Source organism: Typha latifolia, chromosome 7, assembly GCF_019914945.1.
Source record: "Typha latifolia isolate L0001 chromosome 7, TyphaL0001v2, whole genome shotgun sequence".
In the NCBI taxonomy this organism is placed as follows: domain Eukaryota; kingdom Viridiplantae; phylum Streptophyta; class Magnoliopsida; order Poales; family Typhaceae; genus Typha; species Typha latifolia.
In genome coordinates, this window is record NC_133092.1 from 2,060,322 (window position 1) to 2,083,751 (window position 23,430).

The 23,430-nt window shown below is 37.6% G+C and overlaps 4 protein-coding genes across 9 annotated transcripts; 1 reads left to right on the forward strand and 3 right to left on the reverse strand.

Moving 5' to 3' along the window:
- Positions 1–338: 338 nt before the first annotated feature.
- On the reverse strand, positions 339–4,685 carry LOC140792919 (uncharacterized). Its single transcript, XM_073144156.1, has 5 exons — positions 4,442–4,685; positions 3,670–3,722; positions 2,308–2,466; positions 1,040–1,141; positions 339–736 (listed from the first exon to the last, which is right to left on the reverse strand). Exons 1-5 carry the CDS (start codon positions 4,605–4,607, stop codon positions 602–604), a joined length of 615 nt encoding a protein of 204 aa, XP_073000257.1. The 5' UTR covers positions 4,608–4,685; the 3' UTR covers positions 339–601.
- A 1,703-nt stretch (positions 4,686–6,388) lies between these two features.
- On the reverse strand, positions 6,389–12,319 carry LOC140792761 (uncharacterized). 3 transcript variants are annotated; one of them, XM_073143946.1, is made up of 7 exons: positions 12,067–12,319; positions 11,137–11,273; positions 11,019–11,050; positions 9,146–10,762; positions 8,170–9,037; positions 7,984–8,076; positions 6,389–6,927 (listed from the first exon to the last, which is right to left on the reverse strand). In XM_073143946.1, coding segments are annotated over exons 3-5 (2,019 nt in total). In that variant the 5' UTR covers positions 11,020–11,050; positions 11,137–11,273; positions 12,067–12,319; the 3' UTR covers positions 6,389–6,927; positions 7,984–8,076; positions 8,170–8,636. The 3 variants fall into 3 exon arrangements, with proteins under 3 accessions (XP_073000047.1, XP_073000048.1, XP_073000046.1); XM_073143947.1 differs by having other exon boundaries at positions 6,389–8,076; positions 11,137–11,256; XM_073143945.1 differs by having other exon boundaries at positions 6,389–8,076.
- A 2,460-nt stretch (positions 12,320–14,779) lies between these two features.
- LOC140792774 (probable inactive receptor kinase At4g23740) lies at positions 14,780–19,129 on the forward strand. Its single transcript, XM_073143961.1, has 2 exons — positions 14,780–16,440; positions 18,189–19,129. Exons 1-2 carry the CDS (start codon positions 15,219–15,221, stop codon positions 18,851–18,853), a joined length of 1,887 nt encoding a protein of 628 aa, XP_073000062.1. The 5' UTR covers positions 14,780–15,218; the 3' UTR covers positions 18,854–19,129.
- Positions 19,130–20,200: 1,071 nt separating this feature from the next.
- On the reverse strand, positions 20,201–23,127 carry LOC140791677 (uncharacterized). 4 transcript variants are annotated; one of them, XM_073142286.1, is made up of 5 exons: positions 22,820–23,115; positions 22,414–22,732; positions 21,234–21,292; positions 20,730–20,803; positions 20,201–20,632 (listed from the first exon to the last, which is right to left on the reverse strand). In XM_073142286.1, exons 1-4 carry the CDS (start codon positions 23,052–23,054, stop codon positions 20,739–20,741), a joined length of 678 nt encoding a protein of 225 aa, XP_072998387.1. In that variant the 5' UTR covers positions 23,055–23,115; the 3' UTR covers positions 20,201–20,632; positions 20,730–20,738. The 4 variants fall into 4 exon arrangements, with proteins under 4 accessions (XP_072998387.1, XP_072998390.1, XP_072998388.1 ...); XM_073142285.1 differs by having other exon boundaries at positions 20,340–20,632; positions 22,414–22,744; XM_073142289.1 differs by lacking the exon at positions 20,730–20,803 and having other exon boundaries at positions 22,820–23,127.
- Between the last annotated feature and the right edge of the window lie 303 nt (positions 23,128–23,430).

Sequence of the window (23,430 nt, forward strand, 5' to 3'; positions counted from 1 at the left end):
CGTGCAGAGTATTAATATATACTCTTTTTCATATAAGCCCCTTGACATACATTTTTATTCCGGACGTGCAAAGTATTATATAATATATAATATTATATATTACTCTTTTCCATATAAGCCCCTGGACATACATTTCTTTTTTAAATTTGGGCGTCTTCTACTTGAAAGATTGCCACCTCTATAGAGCTTTTTCTTTAATAGATTGCATCCAACTCGGATCTCGCACCTGAAGATTTTTAATATATTAGAGGCACAAACTTGATTTGGATCTCCAGTGTCATATATCATTCTTATCACTCATACACAGCATAAGGATTTGGAATAAAAACCCAAAGCGGTAGCTAATTGAACAAATATTTGCTTCATCAGGTTTTAGAACATCTTTGTGCAGAACAGGAAGACATGCTTGTGACGATATTCGACAAACTTTTTGTGCATCCAAAATACAACAACATAAGTTCACAAAATTACAATAGTGTGTATATGAATATTCATCCATACAAGTGAGTGGCCAAACACTCTGCGGAGAGCTATATAGTAGTAAGTCTTAAGCATAACATGAATCTGTACAGAAATTAGGATCCCAAGCATCTGCACAGACTCAAGTTGAGCTGTTGAGGAAGTGTGCCAAAGCCTTGTCGGTGTCATTATCATACATGGCCAGTGCTTCTGCAACACTCTTTGATGAGAAACCCATTTCGCGGAGAAGGTTGTACCCTTTCACAAACTCCCTCACCTGAAGAGTAAAATATAAGATCAGCCAAATGTGCTGCCTCGGAAACATAAAACAGAAGAGAGCTGGAGATACACTTTCTTAATGCGGAAACTGATAAGGGAAAACACAAAATATCTATTTCCACTCTTGGTGTCTACTGGTGATGATTGGTAAGTCATATGGCTCATCAAAAATAGGATCACGGCTCACAAATTAACTAACAATCACTGGTTCTGACTAAACTGATCAACTTGGTGACAGCATCCAGTATTTTTCATCAGTAAAAAAGCAATCACGAATAGTCAAGAAGAGGAAAAAGCATGCCTTCACTGGATGGTCTCCATAATTCAGAACCGCAAGTGAGACAGCTTCCCGCCCTAGTCCTGAGGCAACATATTTGTCTACCACTGGATCTCCTGATGGAGCCTGCAAAAAGTTAAAACAATGAAATGTTGCTAGTTAAAAATTTACACTCTAACGAGTAACATCTTAGTTTTCCTCCAGTTATGATAATGATAGTTCCACGAAATAAATGATTTTCGTCATGTGAAGGATGAGAAAAAAAAATGGGAGTTGATATAGGAAATCATCTTGATTGAAAGGAACCCAGGAATTCACAAGAATAACGCTCACCAAGTAACCACATTGTATATATCAATAACTTTGGGCATTACCTCAATTGCTTCCCCGCCCAATATACTTTAAAAAACAAGAAAATAATTACCATTCTTGACACTTATGAAAATAAACAATAGCATATAACCTTACAGTGTAAATGAGGCTACAACTTAGATCTACCTATTAATTGCAGTTCAAGCTCATGCAGATTGCTCAAGTTTTTAATGACAAAGAGACCACAGTGAGAGTGGGGGCACAACAAAATTTAATAGAGGAAGTTATATTCATCTCTGACATGGAGAAGCAACAGGGCAAGATGAAACACAGTTTACTTATAGGGTAGGTAAAAGAAAGAAGTGATATGATTCTCAGGCCACAGCTCATAGTTGAGTACAGCAGCTAGATGAGAAGCCGATTTTGCTCCCATAAATGATTTCCATGTATAGTGTGGTTGATCAAATAGCCACTACACTATATGACAAACCAAAAGCAAATGCTACAGATGTGATTAGCGAAGTGATGACCCTTATCAAGAGAACAATATAATAATCTACTGAGGAATTCAGTAACAAATCATTATCTTCTTCTTATTCCTAACTGAACCCAATCTGGCCAATCCCAAGTTTGGTTTAGGCACAACCCAAGCAAAATAGAGCATGCTTTACATTATGTGAAGTTAATTAATATGCTGAAAAGCATAACCTAAGCATAAAAACAATCATTTTTTTTACTTTAAGTCTGGAGTTACTTCATGATTCTATGTTATATTACAGAAAATCCAAACTTTTAAGCTTACAAATAAGATGACTCCAGATTAGAGATAATGAATATAACCAACTGAAATCACCATAATTTTCAACATCTAACAAAACAAAAAACAGCTCTTCCAATGTTTCTTTTCTGGTAGCACCAAGTAGTACAGAGTTCATGCAAAAGTGTTATAGAATTTATATAGCATAAAAGATATATTATACCGCAGAAGTTGAAGCTGCAACTCTTGATGACTGGTTTTCTGTAAATCTGCTCCAATTTTGAGTGTCTTTCTCAGCCTCAGCCAGTATCCTTTTTTCAAACTCAAAGTCAAAATGTAATGTGCAGCGGGGAACCTCTGGCATTTGTGGTGACAACTGGGGCTGAAAGTTAAACAATTGTCAGAAAAGTTGAGACTTTGCATAAACAAGCAATTTTTAGAAGAGGGTAAGCTATTTGATTGAATGGATTTAACTTTTAAAATGTGATAGTACCTGCATATGCAAACTTATTTTCTGAGATAAATATGGAATACAATAGTAGCTGATATAGTGATGTTACTTGGACCATTATTTCAATGTACATTAGCTGATTAGCACCACTATGCATATCCAATATAATGCATAAAGTCACAACTGCGAACTGGATCAGAAGATGGGAACAGCTATTTAGAGGGTTCTAAGCATGATTTTCAAAATCGCTTGATCCGGATCGGGATCGGTAATGGCTGATCTCGATCTGAACCCAAAACTAGTATGATGGCAAGTTTCAATATGAGATTGGACAGTTTCAGTCATATCAGCTAAAACTAAATCTTTTTTAAGATCTAGGCCGAATTTAAAATGTATCTAACCTAAGAGATATTAGTAATTGACGTCCTTAGTTGTCTTCATTTTAAGTTTTTAATTTTTATCCTCTATCTCTCACACGTACTTTCCTTCCACCCTCACACATTATTGAGCTCATTTGGCAGCCAATTTGGTAAGACCAGCTACTCTACATTCTGGTGAATTAGAATTAGTGTTTTTTTCTTTTTTCTTATTTTTCCTCTCTTTCTCACCAACTATTTTACTCCTCTTTCTTTTTATTGATACAAAACAATAGTGAGGAGAAAGATCCCTTTCTTCGTTATTGTTCTGTAGTAGTAATTTACAAATACAAAAATTTATTAAATTCAAGTCAAAATTTATTATAATTTTGAGTGAGTTTTTTTTTTTAGTTTTTATGCTTCATATGTGACTATCTCGATCTCAATCTCTAATACGTATCGTTTTCTCTAACGATCAATCCCAATCTCAATACTTATCCCAAAGAATCTTGGTTCTGAGTTTGCTCAAGGAGCCAAATTAGGATAAACCTGATAGACGGTAATGGTATAGCTGAATAAAAAGTACTTTTAAAGAAGAGTATTCTACATGTAGGGTGAAACTATTATAATAAACCAACCATCAAAATGTCACAATGCATCACATTTGTAGATAAATGCGCTGATTGCAACATACAATATGAACTTTCAATAAAACTTCAATGAAATTTCAGCAGAACTACTGAGTAAAAATGGAGAGAAGGAAAAAGGTACAACTCACAGGAGGCGCTATCTGATAATCCGGCTTTATCACAACTTTTATGCCCAGTCCTGCTGCAAAATTGGAAAATCTGGTTTAATATGACACAACTTAAATAACAATCAACAAATAAAATGTTAAAACATAAAAAAATTGGCGCAAGAAATAGTTTATTCAAATGCAAAATATTATATGCAACTTATTTACATACCTTGTAATCACAAACACATCGGAATTTTTTCATGGTCAGTGAGAAATAATAAGGAAAAGATAGTCTCAGTTAGATGGAGGCACCAGAATGTTCAGAATGAACATATATTAGCATGAAGGTTCGAAAAGGGAGTTAGACAGAATAAGTCTGTAAGTTTACATGATTCAGTGTTTTCGCTAAACAAGTGGTAGCTAAGCAGAAATCAGCGAAAAGTAAGATTAAATTAGCTCACTTAAAAAGGAATAAGAATGAGATCTAACAGATTTATGGAACTAAAGGGTGCAAAGATCATCTCTTAAAAAGTTTTTTTTTTAAAAAAAATCCCACTCACGAGGATACAAATGAAATAAAATAGTACATAAATGCTTCCCAGATCTTTCTATTAAAAGAGAAAAAAAAACAAATTACAAACACGGGAACTGTTTCAAATGCCCTAAATCAAGATCCTACTACCAAATCAATTCAAACAAAAGACAAATAAAGCATACAGCCATAATTTCAAGCAAATCTAACAGACAAACGTCCAAATCTCCAGCATAGAAATCAAATAATACGATCAGATCGAAGGAATCGGGGGCATACACGAGGAAGGGGCGGAGGAGGGCTGGTGGTGATATGGCGGAGCTCCACGGCCGGACGACGGAGGAGGACCACTCTGCCCAGCCCTAGGATACATCGAGGAGGAGGAAGAAGAGGCGGGTGGACGATACATATTGAAGCCCGCACGGTTCTTGTAATCGTAGTCCATGAAAGAGGAGGAAGAGGAAGAAGGAGAAGAAGAAGGATTTGACGAAGTTTTCTTTTTTTTCTATTTGACGAATTTACCAACCGGAATTCGGATTCGGATCTGGATCCGTTATTGACGCAGAGAATCCAAGTTTAGGCTGCATCTCGTTAAGCTATGGGCTGGCCCAGGTGAATTGAATTAAAGTTACAGGTTGCGTACAACTTTCCCTTTTTCTTTTCCTTTTGGCAATAAATGAACTTGTAATTTATTCATAGACTTGCTCCCAGGATAAATAAAATAAAAATTACACTACTACGAGCTTTTTAATCATCTGTGGCATACATCGACTGCTGCAAAACGTCTAAAAACTTACTATGTACAAAATACACCATGTGAATTGCTGAGTTTATAACAACACATCGATGAACATATACAACACCACCTAATCAGTTAATAGCAACCACTAATGGCGATGAGCAATATTCCTCTCATCATAGGAGGGAAGCTGTACTCCATGCAAAGGGATTCAAGTTTCCACTCGGGTATTACCACCTCGTTCTCTTGTCTGCCTCTATTGGGCCCAGCCCAAGTCTTCTGACACGGGCCGGGGTCTTCCTCCTTCGCCGAGCCCATTATGGAGCTAACCTTAGCTACACCAATGGCCGTTTCACTTCCACTCATCTCTCTCTTTCTCCCTTCTCCAATTCAACTATATCAACCGAGCGTAGAAGAAGGGCTTTGCCTATCCGGTTCTTTTTATAGACAGTGCCGCAGTGTTGATTGGAGAGAGGAGATGAGTTGCTTGAGAGTGTACTCAAGCAAAAGCAATCAAGGAACACGAAAGAGCTACTAAGAAAGGTAGGTCCTTTTTTTGTAATTTAATGTCGCTGTGGGCTAAGAATTGCGGCTACTGAGTTGTTTGGTTCCCTTTAGAGTTTAGATGAGACCTGTAAATAAAGAAGATATCGCGTGTTTGTTTATCCTTCTCAACAAGAGTAGACATATATACTCATAAACTATTAAATATGTTACTAAGCCGTTTACATTAATATTCTATTAGAGATTACGGTAGAAATAACTTTAAAAAATTTAACTAACTGAATTGATGGATAATAATATTTAATTTTTTTAATATTGTGTCAACTTCTTCAAATACTAAATTTTAACCTAGTCATATTTAATATCTCCAAAATCTAGTGTTAACGAGAGAAAAGAAAATATTTTGAATTTTTAAAATTAATTTTCTAACGTATACGTACATTGTCCACTTTTTTTTTCATAGAGAGGTAACTAAGTTGGGGGATTATAATACAATTAACCCAAAAATAAAAGAAAGTTTCGGATAAGACCCTATAATTTATTTACTTTAAAACTTTTGCAGTCTAGCCCTTCCTCCTCGGCTCTCAAATAAAAACATTACAAATAAAGATAATTCTAATATAGATATTCTTTTTTCTCTTTTTAAAATAAAATTTTTATTCTAAAAATACTTATTTTTATGTTTATCTGTATTTTAAAGATATCCTAAAATAAAATTATAATAATTACTTTTTAATATGATATAAAGTTAAAAAGAGAGAAAAATATAGTTTATTTTTTTATAAAATTATAGTAAATATCTTTTGATTCAACGATACAAAATAGATTGATGATATAGATTTAAAAAATATATTAATAATTATGTCCGGTATAAAATATAATTTTAATTAATAATATTTAATATAGAATAGAATTATTATGATGTTAAGCTGTTGAGGAGTTGTATTCCGAAATAAGAAAAATTATTCGTAAAACAACAGAGATTAACTCACAATAACATCACACTAATACCCACTACTAATCATAAATTTACAACAAGCCCCAACTATATAGTTTGAAGGGATAAGAGTAACGACTCTCAGAAGCAACCAAGACTCCCTCTCATGGTGGGTGGAATAGTGTACTCGGTGCAGAGGCACTTGAGCTTCCACTCCGGCATGGCCTCCTTGTTCTCATCCCCACTCTGCTTGGGCCGACCCAAAGCCAACTCAGAGGCGCCGGACCTTTCTTCCTCTTGCTGCTTTCCTTGCGCTCCTCCGCTGCTCACCTTGGCCACGCTTCGGATCACTGAGGCCATTCCGCTTCCGTTCATCTCTCTCTTTATCTCTCTATACTCTTCTTCTCTCTCTATAGCTATAGCTATGGCCTATGTGTGGGTCATTCCTCATTTATAGTAGTCGATCATGGACTGATGTGGAAGGATGAGGTAGGCGGAGTTTTGGATAAGATCGCCAGTTCTTTTTATAACAAACACCCTGAACTGTACCTTTATTATTGTTTATACCCGAACTTTTGAGCCATACTATGGAAGTCCAAATGGCAGGGTGTAAATGATAATAAACACACAAAAATATGAGACTTCAGGTCCGATACTATCTAAAATTATAAATTAAGATCTATAATTTAACTGTTTATAAATTAAGTTCTATAATTTAGTAAATATGGGTAAAAAATACTCTGTCATAAGTTAAATTAACTAAACTAAAAAAATTATAAAAATATCCTCAATCAAGTCATACTAAAGACATTTTAATTATTTTAAAAATAAAAATATTTTAGTTATTTAAAATAAAATATCTCTACTTAACGGAATATTCCGATGGTATTAGTTTAAATCTAACACAGAATATTTTCTACACATATTCGCTAAATCAAAAAGCTCAATTTGCAAATAATAAAAATGTAGAGTGTAAACCACAATTACGTTATAACGCAAAGTGTTATATATAAATTTTTCTATCTAAAAATTTAAATTGTTAAGAAAAAAACTATAGTTTTTATATTTCATATTTTAATACAAAGGCTCTTTGATTCAAAATGAGACATAACAGCTTTATATGATAACATTTGATATTTGGAACTTTATAAGGTAAATACATAAAATATCCTACCTCATTTTCAAATACACTGCTACACCAATTTACTTAATAGATTATTTAGGCAAGATTATAGTGCTACAATTTACAGTGGCATTGCCATTTGTCATATATTTATGACAAACACTCGAGAGAGGACTATGAATAATAGCTTAAAAGAGAACAGCAGTGAAAATGAGATGAGTGGCTTTGCATGCTTGCTAGAGTGGATAACCCAAGAAGTGGGACCAGGTTAGGTGCTGGGTCTTTGTTGAGAATGGAGAATGATATGCTCTCAAACACTTCTAAATTTTCTAGATGAGAAGATATAAAAGATCACCAAAAGCTGACAGTAACATCTTAACTCTGCATCTATGGCATAGTGTCTAGAAGATAAAATTACTTTCAGAAGCACAAAAGTGGTTAATTGCTGTACAGTAATCAGACAGACTTCTCAGGCTTCTTTTTTTTCTTCTAATCAAAACTTAGCTTAGCTTACGAACCTGGGAATAGTTTTTGCGCATTCTTGTTCTTCCAAGTTGACCCTCATCTTCAGTTTCTGTGACAGCTATATGAAGCCAACCACACAACACAATCTGCAATTCAGAAAGAAATGTTTATATCTGATTTTTTTTTCTATTTTTCATATCATTATTTCATAGGAAATCATTGGGTGAACGTTTGATTACCAATTGCAAAATGGCCTTTAGTACATCAGGCCATTCATGGATATCATCTCAATCTTCGCCCCGCAGCATGCCTAAGTAAGAACAGCTTGCGCTTATACAAGCATAAACAAATTATTACGTAGCAATATAAGTCACAAAGAATTCTACCAACACAGGAAAAGAACTGTACAAGAATTGCAAAATAGGTATATAAATCTGTTGAAACTGGATAAGCAGCAGCATTTTCATAGTGGACTAAACCAGACTTGATTGCCAAGAAAATAAAGATTCAACTAGCTGAAAAGAGCTGATGGAATGCTATATATTAGTTGGTACTTGAAAAAAAAAATGCCTATTTGCTGGTAATCAGGCTAAACCATCTGTTGCTAGGTTAGTAAATAGACATTGAAAATCTAACTAGGGGTCAAGAAGATCGTATATTTCACGTACTCGGTAAACATGTGTAACTACATATTATTTATGTACCATCACAAACCAAATATATGATCATTTGAACCAAAAATGGCACTATTGAACTGTCTAGCATTCAAGTCTCCACTGTCCAAGGCTGAACTAAACCGATCAAGCCATTGGGTCGGGTTGGGATTTTCTATCTCTTCCACCCACTCTGATGTCATGTCAATGTCATCTTGTACGATAGGATCGGTATCAGCTGGCTTTCCCTTTGAACGGAGCTTGAGATTGTAGTGAACGTAAAGAAGGTCATTCAATGCCTCCTTGCCCAGCCTGTTACGCTTTTCAGAGTGGATCTGCTGAATTGTGCTCCAGTTTCTCTCGAAGGTAGATGTACTGCAGACTTGACTCAGTATTCTAACTGCAGCACGCTGTAGCCCAGGTGCTGAATCACCGTATTGTTCCCACCACATCCCTACAACATGTTCAAATGTCATTACAATAGCAATCTCAATTTTATTTAGAAGTAAAATCACTGCAATTGCAATCTCAATTTTATTTAGAGGTAACAATTCAAGCATACCTGGAGAGGTGGTGTTGCGTGCCTCTCTCGCAAGATTAGAACCAAACATCCCTTGTGCCTTTCTAAATATATAAAGTTGCCCTGTGATATCATGTCTAAGTTCAGGCGTCGGCAGTAGCTTGTCAAGAACAGCGATGAATTCTTCTTTAATGATCCCAAGAAATTTCACTTCTGGATTGTATTGGATGCTGGGATTTAAATAGGCAGCTGCTGCATGAAGTGGCGAATGAAGTAGAGTCTGCCACCTTCGATCGACTATGTCCAGAAATGTCTTGCATTTGACTTCGTCCATTATGTAGTAGGTCCTTATAGAATCTTTGATCTTAGTCATAGATTCATATATAGAACCAATTGCAGGTTTCCCACCCGAAACATCCCTCAGTACTTTCAACAAAGGTTCAGAAATGGCTGCGATTTCTTCAACTCCTCTCCAAAATTCACTGTCATCAAGGACATCAATACAATTGATGCTATGAGGCCTATTAGTATATGGGGAAGATGCATAGTCGGGACTATTGAACATATGCTTCAGTCTTGACCTTTGCTTCAATATTGATTGCAGGGTAAGAAAGTTGGTTATGGACTTTGTAACACCAGTGCGCACTAGCTCCTGTCCTCCAGTGAATTTTCTCATCAGATCAAGCACCCAAACATGGTTATAAATAAATCTTGTTACAACTTGCGCTTGTAAGATACATCTATTCACCCAATCAATCTTCGAGAAGTCTTCCAATATTGTATTCATACAATGAGAAGCACAAGGAGAGCAGAAGATTGTGCCGTAGTTCTGCATAATTTGGCTTCCAACATTGGCATAATCCATAGTATTGTCAATAATTACCTGAACAACATTTTCTGGACCACAATCTTGAATAACTGAATCAAACAAATCGTAGAGGCATTTGGAATTTTTAAAGTATGAAGATGCATCAACCGATTTGTGGAAAAAGGCTCCTAGGGGAGATGAAACAAAAAAGTTAATCAAGGCTCTGGATTTATTGTCTGTCCATGTATCAGCCAAAATAGTACAACCCGTTGTTGCCCAATCTTTCTGGATTTCTTTTATTTGCAGTGTAATTTCTGATTTGAGCTTTTGCAACCATGTGGTCCTTAATGATTCTATTGACGGCCCCCTGAATCCTGGGCCACCAATAGCCTCAAGCATAAGCTGAAAGGAATTAGATTGTGCAACACTAAAGTCCAACTTGTTTTCAAAAAAGAATTCAGCAATACATCTCTCTACATCCAAAGAAGACTGAGGCCTGACTGCAGTGCTTCCAGTAAGAAGTTTTACTAATGGAGGAGCAGCTTCTATTGGCGGTACAAAGACTTTCGTGTTAGTAATCATAAGAGGTGATTTTACTTCAGCTAATCGTTGCTTTTTGGCACTGGCAGCTTCTTTAGTCTCTTCTTTCATTGCTATGATTGTTTTTACCCTATCAGTAATTTCATCCCTTACTTTGCTACAAGGATGAACACCTTTACTTGGCAATCTTGACAGATGGAACTTCAACCTACTTATACCGCCGTTCAACACTTTCTGACAAAATTTGCATCTAACCTTGTTTCCTTCCAGCTTTTCACAGTATTCCCAGCAAACATCTTTTTCTCGAACCACTGGAGCAAGAAACAGGAAGAAATAAATCCTCTTAGTTCAAAAGAAACTAATATTTGAAAACTAACTATTTTTGCAACCTGTTTCAGAAACATGTTATATATAAACGTAAATGCATTTAATTTCTTTTTTCAAATGATAGCGCATTTGGAAAAATACTGTGGTTTGGTCTTGTTATTCAGTTAAAAAGGCAAAGGCATTCAATATTCCCCGAGACTTTGCATGTAAATAGTGGTAGTTCAAACAGAAACAACTTACTGATGGAGTAGAAATCACCTCCAAAATGCTACCTGGAAAAGTAGTAGACAAAAGACTATGATTAAAACTTCGACCAGCTCAATATAATACATTAAGTGGTGGAAGGATAAGAAATTACATCTGTCAATCAAATGAACAAGCAAATCTGCAGCAGGCAAAGATGACTTTGACAATATGAGATTGGCGTGCTTTAGTACAAATCCGATGATTTCGTTGAGACATGGCCAAATGTTTTGTTCTGGAAACAGGAAATCCCTAAATGGATAATTATAGCACTTCTATCAGACACAAAAGAAAAAGATAATTTAAAAATCAAGAAAAGGCAGTTATCCATTTCAGAAACAAAAGATGAAGCATGAGCTCATGGTATCAACAGAAAATTGTAAATAATTGTCGTTCTCAGGTAAAAGGATAAAGAATTAAAGATAGTTCCTTTTCAGGATTTGACAGCTTAATCTGCTAAAGCTACTATGCATGGGATGTAAGCAACTCCTTGGTTCTAACAACACCCTCTCCAAAGTACTCCAGTATATCTTGCTACCTATATTTTGCTCAAAGGTTCACACTTTTATTTTGCATCAGTATTCATGATTCTATCCTATAGGTCTCCTGATCCGACAATGCGATTCTTAACTTAACCTGAAGCCTCTCAAATTGACCTTTTTTTCTCATTGGAATAGTAAATGCTACCAAAGAGTTTACTTTGCAAAAATCTATTATATGGCAAACAAATTGCTGATACTGACAGGAAAGACAAAAAAAAAAAATTGGAACTTGGCGAAGTTCTGTTTCCTTCTTCACTCCAATCATATCCTCATCGTAATCTAACATTCCCCAACTCAAAGGTATCATGGATATTTCATGCATATTTAACTTAATTTGGTACGTTTACAGTCATTAACTTCCACAAATCATGAAGTAGAGGCATGAAATTGAGTACTCCCTCTGCCTCTATACGAAGGGAAATGGATGAGGAGGGAGACGAATATTTAATAGAGAGAGAAACTCCCAAAAAGGAGAGGGAGGGAAAGAGATAGGAATAACGGACCTCAGGACGCGAGGAGAGAGATGCTCGAATTCTCGGAAGCAGGAGACCGGAAACGTTCCAATTTATCGCCGGATTTTAAGGCGAAATAATAAAACCCCAGCTCCGAATAAGAATAAATATCGCGATGCACGAGATCTCGCCTCCTAGGGTTTCTCTCATCAGTCAGTCGCCTCCCCTTTCCGCTCCGATCTGAGAGGATAGCTTTTCCTTCTCTTTTCGCAGCGGTAGGTTGGTCTCTGGGGAGAATCGCGAGAACTCGCTCAGGCTTGGCGACACGTGCGCGCGATGCTAATATCTAGGGCTGGAATGGAGCCATCTGTCATCTCGAGATAATTTATTTCTGCTTTACTTCGCGATTAATTCACGATCTATGTAGGAGACTTTAGCCCGCTACGTCCCGAATTAAAACGCTACGCTTGGGGCTTATTGGGCCTAAAAGTTCACAATTGGTTTGGCCCAACTTAAAGAATCCGCTCGTTCATATACAAAAGCATTATTATTATATTATAAAACGACTTATCCATTATTTTTCATAAATCATAATGTTATTAATATTATTGACTACCCAAATTTCAAGGTATTGCAATTTTGCAAGTAATATTAATTTTATTTTTTATCAAGAGTCTGAAAATCAGATATGAGCTAGACAAATAACCAACCCTCCGTATATAGAGACACTTATGTCATGTAAAATTTTAGCAAATATAGTAAGTTGTTTAGTCTAAGCTTTAAATTTTATGCGTCACCGAATTAAACATCGTCGAGACTTTAGCTCTTCTCTAAGCTAACCATATCGCCGAGCTACCGGACCATTAAATAATTTTGTCTATAATAATTATTTAGGGTAGGAGTCTATCCCACTAACATCAGTGGTTAAATAGTAAACTTCAATTATTAAATAACAGACATATAATATATATATATATATATATATATATATATATATATATATATCATATTTTAAAAGGGACGATCACGTACTAAGTGGATATGGTCGGACGGCTCTGACTACAGTTGTTTAAATTTCTAGAGCTCTCTTGAATTCATTATTTTCCAGCATGGTAGTTCCCCCTACAGTAACAACGTGTGACGTATTTGTATCAGTAAGCGTATATTTGAGTATGTCTAACAGCCGGTAGGTGGCAGTGGGTCCCGGCTAATCAATCACCTACGCTACATTATTGGGTTCCAAATCACGAGAACATATACCTGACAAGCTATCGCACAAATACAAATTCCGGTGTCGTCTGTATGTACCCAACTCTGATACAAAAGAAATCCTAAGAAGAATTCCCTTTAGATGTTCCTACCAACCACCTGCAACTTGACAATTTGGTGCGCAAGTATGTAAAACATATTGAGGTGTCGTCACGAGGTTACCTAACAACATGACTTGGGATAACATTAGATTAGGGAAAAATTTTATGAAAAAGACCCTTACTATTTCTTTCTATTATATTGAATATTTATATCAAACCTGTTATCCTTTAGTAAGAAATTGCTATTGACATAGGGCCTTTTATATAATAACAAAAGTACCTCACATGTCTATCTCAAGAAAAACAAAAATCACATGTATTTGTTGGAGTGGATGAAGTTGGGCATAGTTATTATTTTTTTCTATTTCTATTCCTCAGCTATTGGTATTTTTTGAGGCATTAAAAAACTATTAAGAAAGAGAGGCAAGAGTCAAATAATAAGTGTGAGTGATAATCCGTATATGGGATTACAGTACTCATAAGGCTATTCACTTTTGTATCTTTTTAACAAAATAATGCACATATCAAACATGCGATCGGTTTCCGAGGGGAGTTGTTTCTATGAGCCCAACCCCACCTCCACCCCCAAAGCCAATCCAACCAGTAACCAACCCATCACAAAAATAACTCCAAACGGACAAGTTACATCTATCACACCAATCTCTAGTCAACTCCGCGACCATTAATCTGGGTCATACTCATCCAACGGCCACGAATCCTCTGATCCTTCCTTTTCCTTGCACGCACAGACGCACTCCTTCTCCCAATAACATTATTCGCAGCGACACGTCCGTACGAGTAGAGTGCAGGATTATTCCGTCAGGTTAAGAGTAGACACAAAGGCTTTTTTGAAAAGACAAAAATGTCCCTCCCACCACGGCACTCCACGTCATATCCCATTACTATAACAGTACAGTATACAGCTTCACGAACCTTCCGTCATCTGGGCCCCACCGCCAGCTCAGTATTAAATTCGAGATCGGTGGATCGTAGCCGTTGATTTCACTGCGGAAGGGAGAATGAGGAGAGTACTCCGACCTGGCCATATTGTCTTCTTCGTCTACACATTGGCCCATCCGCGAAGCTCATAATTGAATTGAGTTGGTTCGAACTTTGTCTCATTATTTTTCCATCACGATACTTTTAATGCTTTGATTTATCTCAAAACTTATTCTATCGTCACCGATTAATCAATCAATTATACACGCAGCTAAATTCCGACTCAAAGAAGAGAGAGTTGTCCTACTCTTTGAACAAAATTCAAACATAGATAGAGAGCAGTCAAAAGCAATCATCGTGTGGCAGTTTTACAGCAGACTGACTACTAATGAGTCTCTAAATATACCTTTTACTTTCCAGTCCTGGGACAAAAATTCTTACAAAGCCATCTTTCCACATCACCCCCTGCCTTTTGTCCGATGTCCTTATAATCTACCGAAGTTTGAAGGAGTGAAAAAAGAAGAAGAAAAGAATAGGCTCCAAGTTCCAAAATCACCCCTCTTCCCGCCTCCCATTTTTTACACATTCGACCGTTAAATATAGAGATTTCCAAGCTGCTCCAAACCCTAGCCGCCGGTGGTTCGGCCTCCATTCCTCCCCGTCCTCACATGCGAATACCCCATTAATTAACCAAAAATTATATTTGCCTCCCTTCCTTAAGCCGCCATTATCGCTCGCTTGCTCTTAATGGCTACTCCCAACGACTTTTGGATGCGCTTCTCCCAAGTAAAGTCATATCCTTGCGTATCCTCTACGTCTTCCCCCCGTTCTCTTTTATCCAACTGCTAGACAGACTCCTCCCCGTTCTTAGATCTCCCTCTCCTATATATTTTTCAAATTTTCTTTGGAGGACAAGGGAGAAAGGGAAAACGACGGCCAAGATTTGAGAAAGCGATGGGTGGAGCCGCATCGGGGGTTTTTGTGTTGTGCCTCGCGATTTTCGCGCTCGCGGCGGCAGATCCGGCCGAGGACAAGCTCGCGCTGCTCGACTTCCTCGCTGCGGTCCCACACGGCCGCGAGCTCAACTGGCGTGCGGGCACGCCCGTATGCGGACGCTGGACCGGCGTCACGTGCAGCGCCGACGGCGGCCGCGTCGTGGCCGTCCGTCTCCCGGGGATCGGATTCAACGGCCCGATCCCGCCCAACACCCTTAGCCGCCTGTCCGCGCTCCAGATCCTGAGCCTCCGATCCAACGGCTTGACGGGCCCATTCCCGGCTGACTTCGCGAATCTCAAGGCGCTCACCGGCCTGCACCTCCAGCTCAACTCCTTCTCCGGCCCCCTGCCGGCGGACTTCTCCCCGTGGAAGAATCTGACTGCGCTCGATCTGTCCTTCAACAGCTTCAATGGGAGCATTCCCGCCTCCATCTCAAATCTCACTCAACTCGTTGCGCTGAACTTCTCGAATAATTCCCTCTCAGGTGAGATCCCGGATCTCGACCTACAAAATCTCAATTTCGTGAATCTTTCCAACAACAATTTGAACGGAACCATTCCGAGATCTCTTCGAAGATTTCCGGATTCGTCCTTCTCCGGCAACGATCTCTCGTATCCGTTGACGCCGGCGCTGTCGCCATCAGCATCCCCATTGCCTAGTCCAGCGCCTTCACGCAACCGAAAACTCGGGGAATCAGCGGTTCTCGCGATTATAGTGGGCGGTTGCGCCGCGGTGTTCGCCGTGATCGCTATACTCCTCTTGGTCATTTACTCCAACGGGAGAGAGAAGGGTGCGGCGTCAGGGAAGGGGTTTAAGGGGGATAGGTCGCCGGAGAAGGCAGTGTCGAGGAACCAGGACGAGAACAACCGGCTTGTGTTCTTTGAGGGTTGCAATTTTGTGTTTGATTTGGAGGATTTGCTTAGGGCATCGGCCGAGGTGCTCGGGAAGGGGACGTTCGGGACGGCGTACAAGGCAGTGCTGGAGGATGCGACCACGGTGGTGGTGAAGAGGTTGAAGGAGGTCGGGGTCGGAAAGAAGGAGTTGGAGCAGCAGATGGAGATGGTTGGGAGGATCAAGCATGAGAATGTGGCCGACCTGAGGGCATATTACTATTCCAAGGATGAGAAGCTCATGGTCTATGATTATTATGCGCAGGGGAGTGTGTCTTTCTTGCTCCATGGTATGATACTCTTTGTTCTCTTTCAGCATCTACAATTTACTAGCATTTGCCTTAGAATCTCCGTACAGTACTTAATTCGTTTATGTTAATGCGTTTGTGAATTTGGTTAGCTTAGTCTTCCATGGGGTATTTATCTTATTTCTTCCAAACACTAATTTGTGCCTCATTTCGCCTCACCTGTTGAGGTGAATCTATCAAAGATATGGGTGTAGTTTGACTTCGAGAGGTTCCTATCAAAATTGCCAGACTTTCTACAAAAAGCCAAAGTGTTAGGTTTCAATAGCTTTAATTACTTGAAACAAGGTGTCAGTTTTTATTTTATTATCTCGAGAATTTTTGGTTTCCTTCTCCCTTGTTGTTCAACTTTACTTATAAATGCAGGGTCATTCTTATGTCAAATCCTGCTAGAATTTTAACCAGGTTTAACTGAATCAAGTTTTTGAGCTGGTGCTAAAATGTGTGGAGTAACCATGTGATTATTGTTTTGTAGAGTGCAAGGGGCCCAGATCAAATTAGGATTAATTATATTTAATTACTAATGTAAATTTTATCTACTTAGAAGAAAAAGTCGATCAGGCTAGACTCTTCTATTAAAGAAATATTCCTGCCGTCGCATTCATTCCTGGAATATTGGAAGACACCCAAATTTGCTCTGCAGGGAAAGTGATTCAAGAAATACATAAATATTGAAGAAAGAGTAGAAGTAATTGGATGACCAACTTAGTTTAAGAAAATGCTTTGTATATCTAAGCTGGAAAACTTTCAACCGTGTTATTTGCTCAGAACTTCTATTGCATTTTATATTATTGTTGCGCAAAAGAATTGGGAATATTCCTGAAATTTAATCAATTCAACTAATCACCTGTAATCTTAAACTTGAATATTTTTATTGTTCTTAATGATCTCTAATCCATACCCTCTTGGATGTTTTTTTCTTGTGGAACACTTGGATCCCCACGAGTTTTTTGCTTTCTTCCTGTCCTCTTGCCCTACTTTTCTATTCTTTAGTAGGGATTTTATGATTTCTAGTCAAATGTATAGTTAAATCAGTGATGACCGACAATTTAAAGCTTGAGCTTGTTTATGATGACAATGACATCTTCTTATCCCCTGGTTAGCCAATCCTTGTTGTCATTTTGTAGCGTGTATTTAGTTGTATTATAATTTAGAAATCTACGGTGCACCATTTAGAGTTTAGTCTACTTTCAGATGAGCACTTGACAAATTCAACCTTCTATTTCAGCCTGTTGCACTATTTGGCATATAGCGTTTGAATTATTGAATAGTGATATGTGGTTGCTGCAGTTTGGTGCAGTCAGCTTGTTTGATAGGGTCAGCAAAACATGAATAATATGCTACCCACTCCCTTTTTATCTGTTATTGGGGTACTTCGCATGGTAACCAGTTTTCAGATATCGCTCACATTGAACAAATTGTGGACTCTTAATTGGTTGTTGATTGTAGTTAAGGAATCTAGAATGATATATATTGAAACAATGCCTCTATCTGATAAATTTTCTTTCATGCTGAATTGCTGTAACTTCTATATAAGTGCTCAAGTGTATGCTCCATTTGTCAAAATCTAGTTTTATACAATTGACCATAAAGTTTCAGTCAACGACAAAGTTCTTTTTGTATCTGTTTTGGTTTACAGTATAAAGTCATGTAATTTTTTGTAATTATTGATAGAAATTGCATGGAAAGATCATATGCATAACATGATAGCAAAAATTATTATGATTCCTCAGGGAAAAGAGGAGAGGGCAGGGTACCTTTGGACTGGGAAACTAGAATAAAGATAGCCCTTGGTGCTGCAAGAGGGATTGCACATATCCACACCGAGAACAACGGGAAGCTTGTCCATGGGAATATAAAAGCTTCTAACGTCTTCTTAAACAGCCAGGGATATGGCTGCGTATCTGACCTGGGCTTGACAACTTTCATGAGCCCAATGATTGCTCCCGTATCCCGTGTTGCAGGTTACCGTGCACCCGAGGTGGTTGACCCTCGAAAAGCATTGCAGGCTTCAGATGTCTACAGCCTTGGAGTTTTGATGCTTGAGCTTCTCACAGGAAAGTCTCCCATCCATATAACCGGTGGGGGTGATGAGGTCATTCACCTTGTTAGGTGGGTGCAGTCTGTGGTCCGAGAGGAGTGGACAGCTGAAGTGTTTGATGTGGAACTGATGAGGTATCCCAACATAGAGGAGGAAATGGTTGAAATGCTTCAGATTGCAATGGCATGTGTTGTGAGAATGCCCGAGCAGCGGCCTAAGATGGCTGAGGTGGTAAGGATGATCGAAGATGTTAGAAGATTTGATACTGGCAACCGGCCATCAACAGAAGCCAGATCAGAGAGCCCAGTGCCGACGCCAGGGCAGAGTATGGAGGGAAGCTCATCCACTGGACAGTGACCTACTTGTCACTTGATCGATTTCTTCATGTACTATCTTGATCTCTCCTCGGTGCAGCCATTCCTTGTTGTAACATTACTCTGTTCAAAATTCTTTGGCTCTTTTCTGATGATCTTTTACTTAGAGATTATCCTAAGGCCAGACATAGTACTGTTAGTTTCAGTTTATTTCTATTTGGAGAAATGCACTCGGATCACCAGATATTGTAAGACAAACGGGGCATAAAGCAGGTGCCCTCAAATATGTTCTTTTGAGTAGCTATTATATTATTTTCAATCTCGGACGCATTTTTAATGGGACATGGGGACATGCTCTCTCCCTCCGTGGAAATGATTGCAGTGTGAAGTGAAGTGAAGTGGCATGTACTTAGTGCTACTGATGTCGGATTTTGTGAAGTATTGTAATTATATAGCATCTTTGCTTTGCTTTGACTCTGTTTGGTTGTGAATGTCAATAGCATAGGCATTTGGATAGAGAATAATTATAACTTTATTATAGTATAGCGAGGATTATACTAGATTATCATCCAAACAATACTTTATTTCAAAATTAGTTTAGTAATACCTATTTCTTCCTCTTATCTTCTATCTAATATTTTATATTTACTAATATAATTTTATTTAGAACATTACTTTAAGTCACTATTTATTTAATTATTTTCTCTCTTTCTTTTTCTCATCCATCTACTCCAAAGAGTACTTTAGTTATTTGTCAAAATATCTTATAAATTTATTATTTTTTATATCATATTAAATAATATTATTGTATCACTATATTGGTTTGCGTCCAAATACTATACCAACTTAAACCAATTTAAGCTAGTTGCCAAACGCCACCATATAACTTTTACGCTACTTACAATTTTTGTTAAGTAAACAGCTTTATAACATCGTTATCTCAATCAGTAATTTTTATTCATTTATAATAAGTACTTCTTTATAACAATAAAATACTTCTACAAAAAACGGCTCTCTTTTTATGATATATTATTATATAAATAGTTGTCTTAGAAAAAAAGATTTAATAAACGTCTTTTTGAGACATCAATTGACCTTTCTGACATGGCATTTGTATGGAAACAATTAATAGTACATTAGTAAATAGTTTACAAACTATAGCAAATATTTTTCATCAATAAAAGTAGATTGCCCAAAAACTCCGGGTTTGCTCAAAACAGCAGGAGAATTGTCATCAGTATCAAGGCAATATCTGTCACAGTAACTGAGAGCAGCCCAATCTTTGCATACTGGCACAGTAGGGAATGCAACAACCATGTGGCATGTGCAAGAACTCTTGCAAAAATTTGCTAAAAGATATGCCACTATTTTTCCTTTCTTTGGAGAAAAGTGAGAAAAACTCAGTTAAGATTTCATTATGAACAAAATGAGCTCCTTGATGAACATAGAATTTTACTCTGCAACTTGTTTCAGGAGTAGTCTTGCAGAGTTAACAAACTTGTGAACAAATTAAGAAGGCTGACATAGTCTGATTGAACCCACAATTCATGCATTCAACGTCCACTTGAGTTTTCTACAGCAATTTGTTGAAGTTTGACGGAAAATTCTACGCTGATGGTATAGAAAACAATTACTAGGACCAATGCAAGGAATTCGAGAGGCAGCACAGCTATGTTACAACATATTAGAGTGAGGGGACAAGAGACATGAGCCAAAAGAAGGCCAAAACCAAACACTTCTAGGGCATCTCTTTACATATGATACTTAGAATCTACATGTCATCGTCGGGTTGTCTTGTTGGAGATCTTTGTCTTAACGCCTCCTGCAGCAATTAAGTAACCATTAGTACAGCTAAAACTGCAGCAATTAAGTAACCATTAGTACAGCTAAAACTGCAGCAATTCAGTAGCCATTAGTACAGCTAAAACTCAGGCAAGCTGATTGCAGGTGAAATAGAGGCGATGGAGTTCATATAGAGTGAGGCAGCTTGTTCCTGGAAGCAAGGTTGAACAAATAGGTTTGACTAAGTAATCATATCAAGCATATACAATTCTGGATCACTTTATAGATTACATAATGAAATGACATATCAAGCATATACAATTTTGAATCACTTAAAATTACATAATGAAATGACTTGATCAAAATGGTATTGACAGGTGCCATCGAGTATCTCAAAATGCAATTTAATGGAAACTTGGGTTTAGTTTGATTTGCGAATAAAACCTGCTTTAATTGGGTTGATGATTATCTCAGGAAAAGACGAAAAATAATAGAACTGCAGTTGAATATCACCTGACCAATCCTTCTCTTAATTTTCCTTTGCAATTTACAACTACTTTGATGGCATTGACTGGCTTATTCTGGAAAAGGATATTTTTCTCAAACTAGTTTCTACTAATTGGATGCAAATCTAAAGTTACCTGCAACTTCCTCAAAAAGAACTTCTTTCACTGTATCAGCAGCAGAATGGTAATCAAACCTGCCATTCAGAAAATGAACATGATTGAGCAACACAACTCAGCACTGTTCTAATAATGCTCCCAATATTTTCCTCCTCAACCCCAACATACAAACCAATCTTCTTAGAATTAAAAAAAAATAAACTTGAAAGACATGTAATCATTCAATCTAACAAAGATAATATCAGTTCTGACAGACACAATACATATTGTTGTTGGGATGGTACAATGTAGGATTCCTACAGACATAAAACCAATGTAGTTGACGATGCAGATGATACGCTAAATATTGGAATAAATCATTTGTAATTTGGAAAGAAAAATCCCTTCAATTTGCATTTGATCTAAGGACGTCTCAGGCTAAATACTAATGTCAGGGGAAAAAGGTCCAGAGTTTAACATTAATAGAAGTGTGTGAGAAGTATTTTGGATTTAGTTCCTTCAGCTTTATGATGTTTGAAGAACCATCTGCAACTGGAAACATGTACATCACCTGAAATATGGCTACAATTTACAGTACTGCTTCAATAGTTGGACATAATAGCATGAATCAAATTAAAATATTATCGATACTTTGACATTATTTGTTTTGCAAATAACTATGCATTTAAATAATAAACTACAAGATTTTGACAAGAAAAAATGGGGGTAGATCAATAGATTCTTCTAAACAATATATTGGGAGACTATACATCTTTCCTCATTTATCATTATATCCGAAGAAACATAATCGCTAACATGGAAATGTAGTGATTTATAGATTCACCAAAAGCAGATAGCTTTAATGACTGGAATGTACCCAATATAGATAACGATAATTACAATAAGACCCCTGAATTATTGTCCATTTCTATATGTACCTGATCATCTTTTTTTTCAAGTACAAATTGATCCTAATTATAGAAAACCTCTCACCCCCTGATGATGTTAACTAAAATCGTCAGATAACTATTTTATCTTAAATTTTTATTTCTTTTATTTCTCTCTAAAATAAGGGGGAAATGATCTCTATAGTTAAGGGAGTTAATATTCAATGTGCCAAAAGAAAGGGGGAAAAAAAGAGAGGGGGTATACGTGTAGATGGGCAACAATTCAGGAGTCTATAGATTTATATTATGCTTGTAGATAATTCGATATTTACCTGTTCGAGAAAGCCACTCCAATTTCATAGTTGGATTTGCCCTTCGTGGCTTCTCCTAGCACGGTAAGAATCTCCGTCTTCCTAGTGCTAACCATGAGACAGTCATACTCCTTAGGAACGATGAGTGCGAAAAAATTATCATTCAACTTGCTCAAGCATATCTTATCCACAGCCAAGAGTTCTATTCTCCTCTTTAGAGCTTCCACATCCGGGTCTACAAGATATATCGCGCGATCCGTGATCATCATCACACATCGCTTCATCTTCCCTGATCCAGTGAATTTAAGAACCTTATCCGCAAACAAAAGCATCTGATCACCTGCGTAATAAACTACTTTGCTTCAATGCGATCAAATTGGAGAGCAAAAGAACCACACTAGTGCTAAGCTATTCTCAATCGATCTACCTCGCTTGGATAAGATATTGGATAGGGACGGACTAGAGGGAACATCGAGGTAATCCCCCTTGTTATCCCGCCGAATAGAAGTTATTCTCCGCGCCTTCACCCCCATGAGCGGCTTCGGAATCTCCCTCCGCGGCGGTGCAACCCCCGCGGCTTCCTTATCCTCCTCCCGCTCGACTTTATTCCCGCTAGGTTGGATAACTTCTTCTTGCTTCCACCGCGGCACAAATCTATCCATGGCTTACCGTGAGATGGCAGAGGAATGACGACGAGGCGGTGTATTTGAACCAAGAAGCGTATAAAATTGTACTAATTTATAATTTTATATATATATATATATATATATATATAAAGAGAAGGTACCGGGAAGTGGCAGTATCGGTGAGTGGAGCAGCGAGTGGGACTTCTGGCCAATTGGACGGAAAGGAAGTGACTTGAAAGAAACCCGCTGGCTCGAGCTAACCTGGAGAGTGGGTTATCTATTACTATGGGCTGTCCAATAATTGGAATGTTACGTGACAATAGACTAGTTCCAATTTGTTATATAAATGTGACATTTATTAGAGAATAATATGATTTATAAGTGACATGTCTCTCTCGTCAACTTTATATAA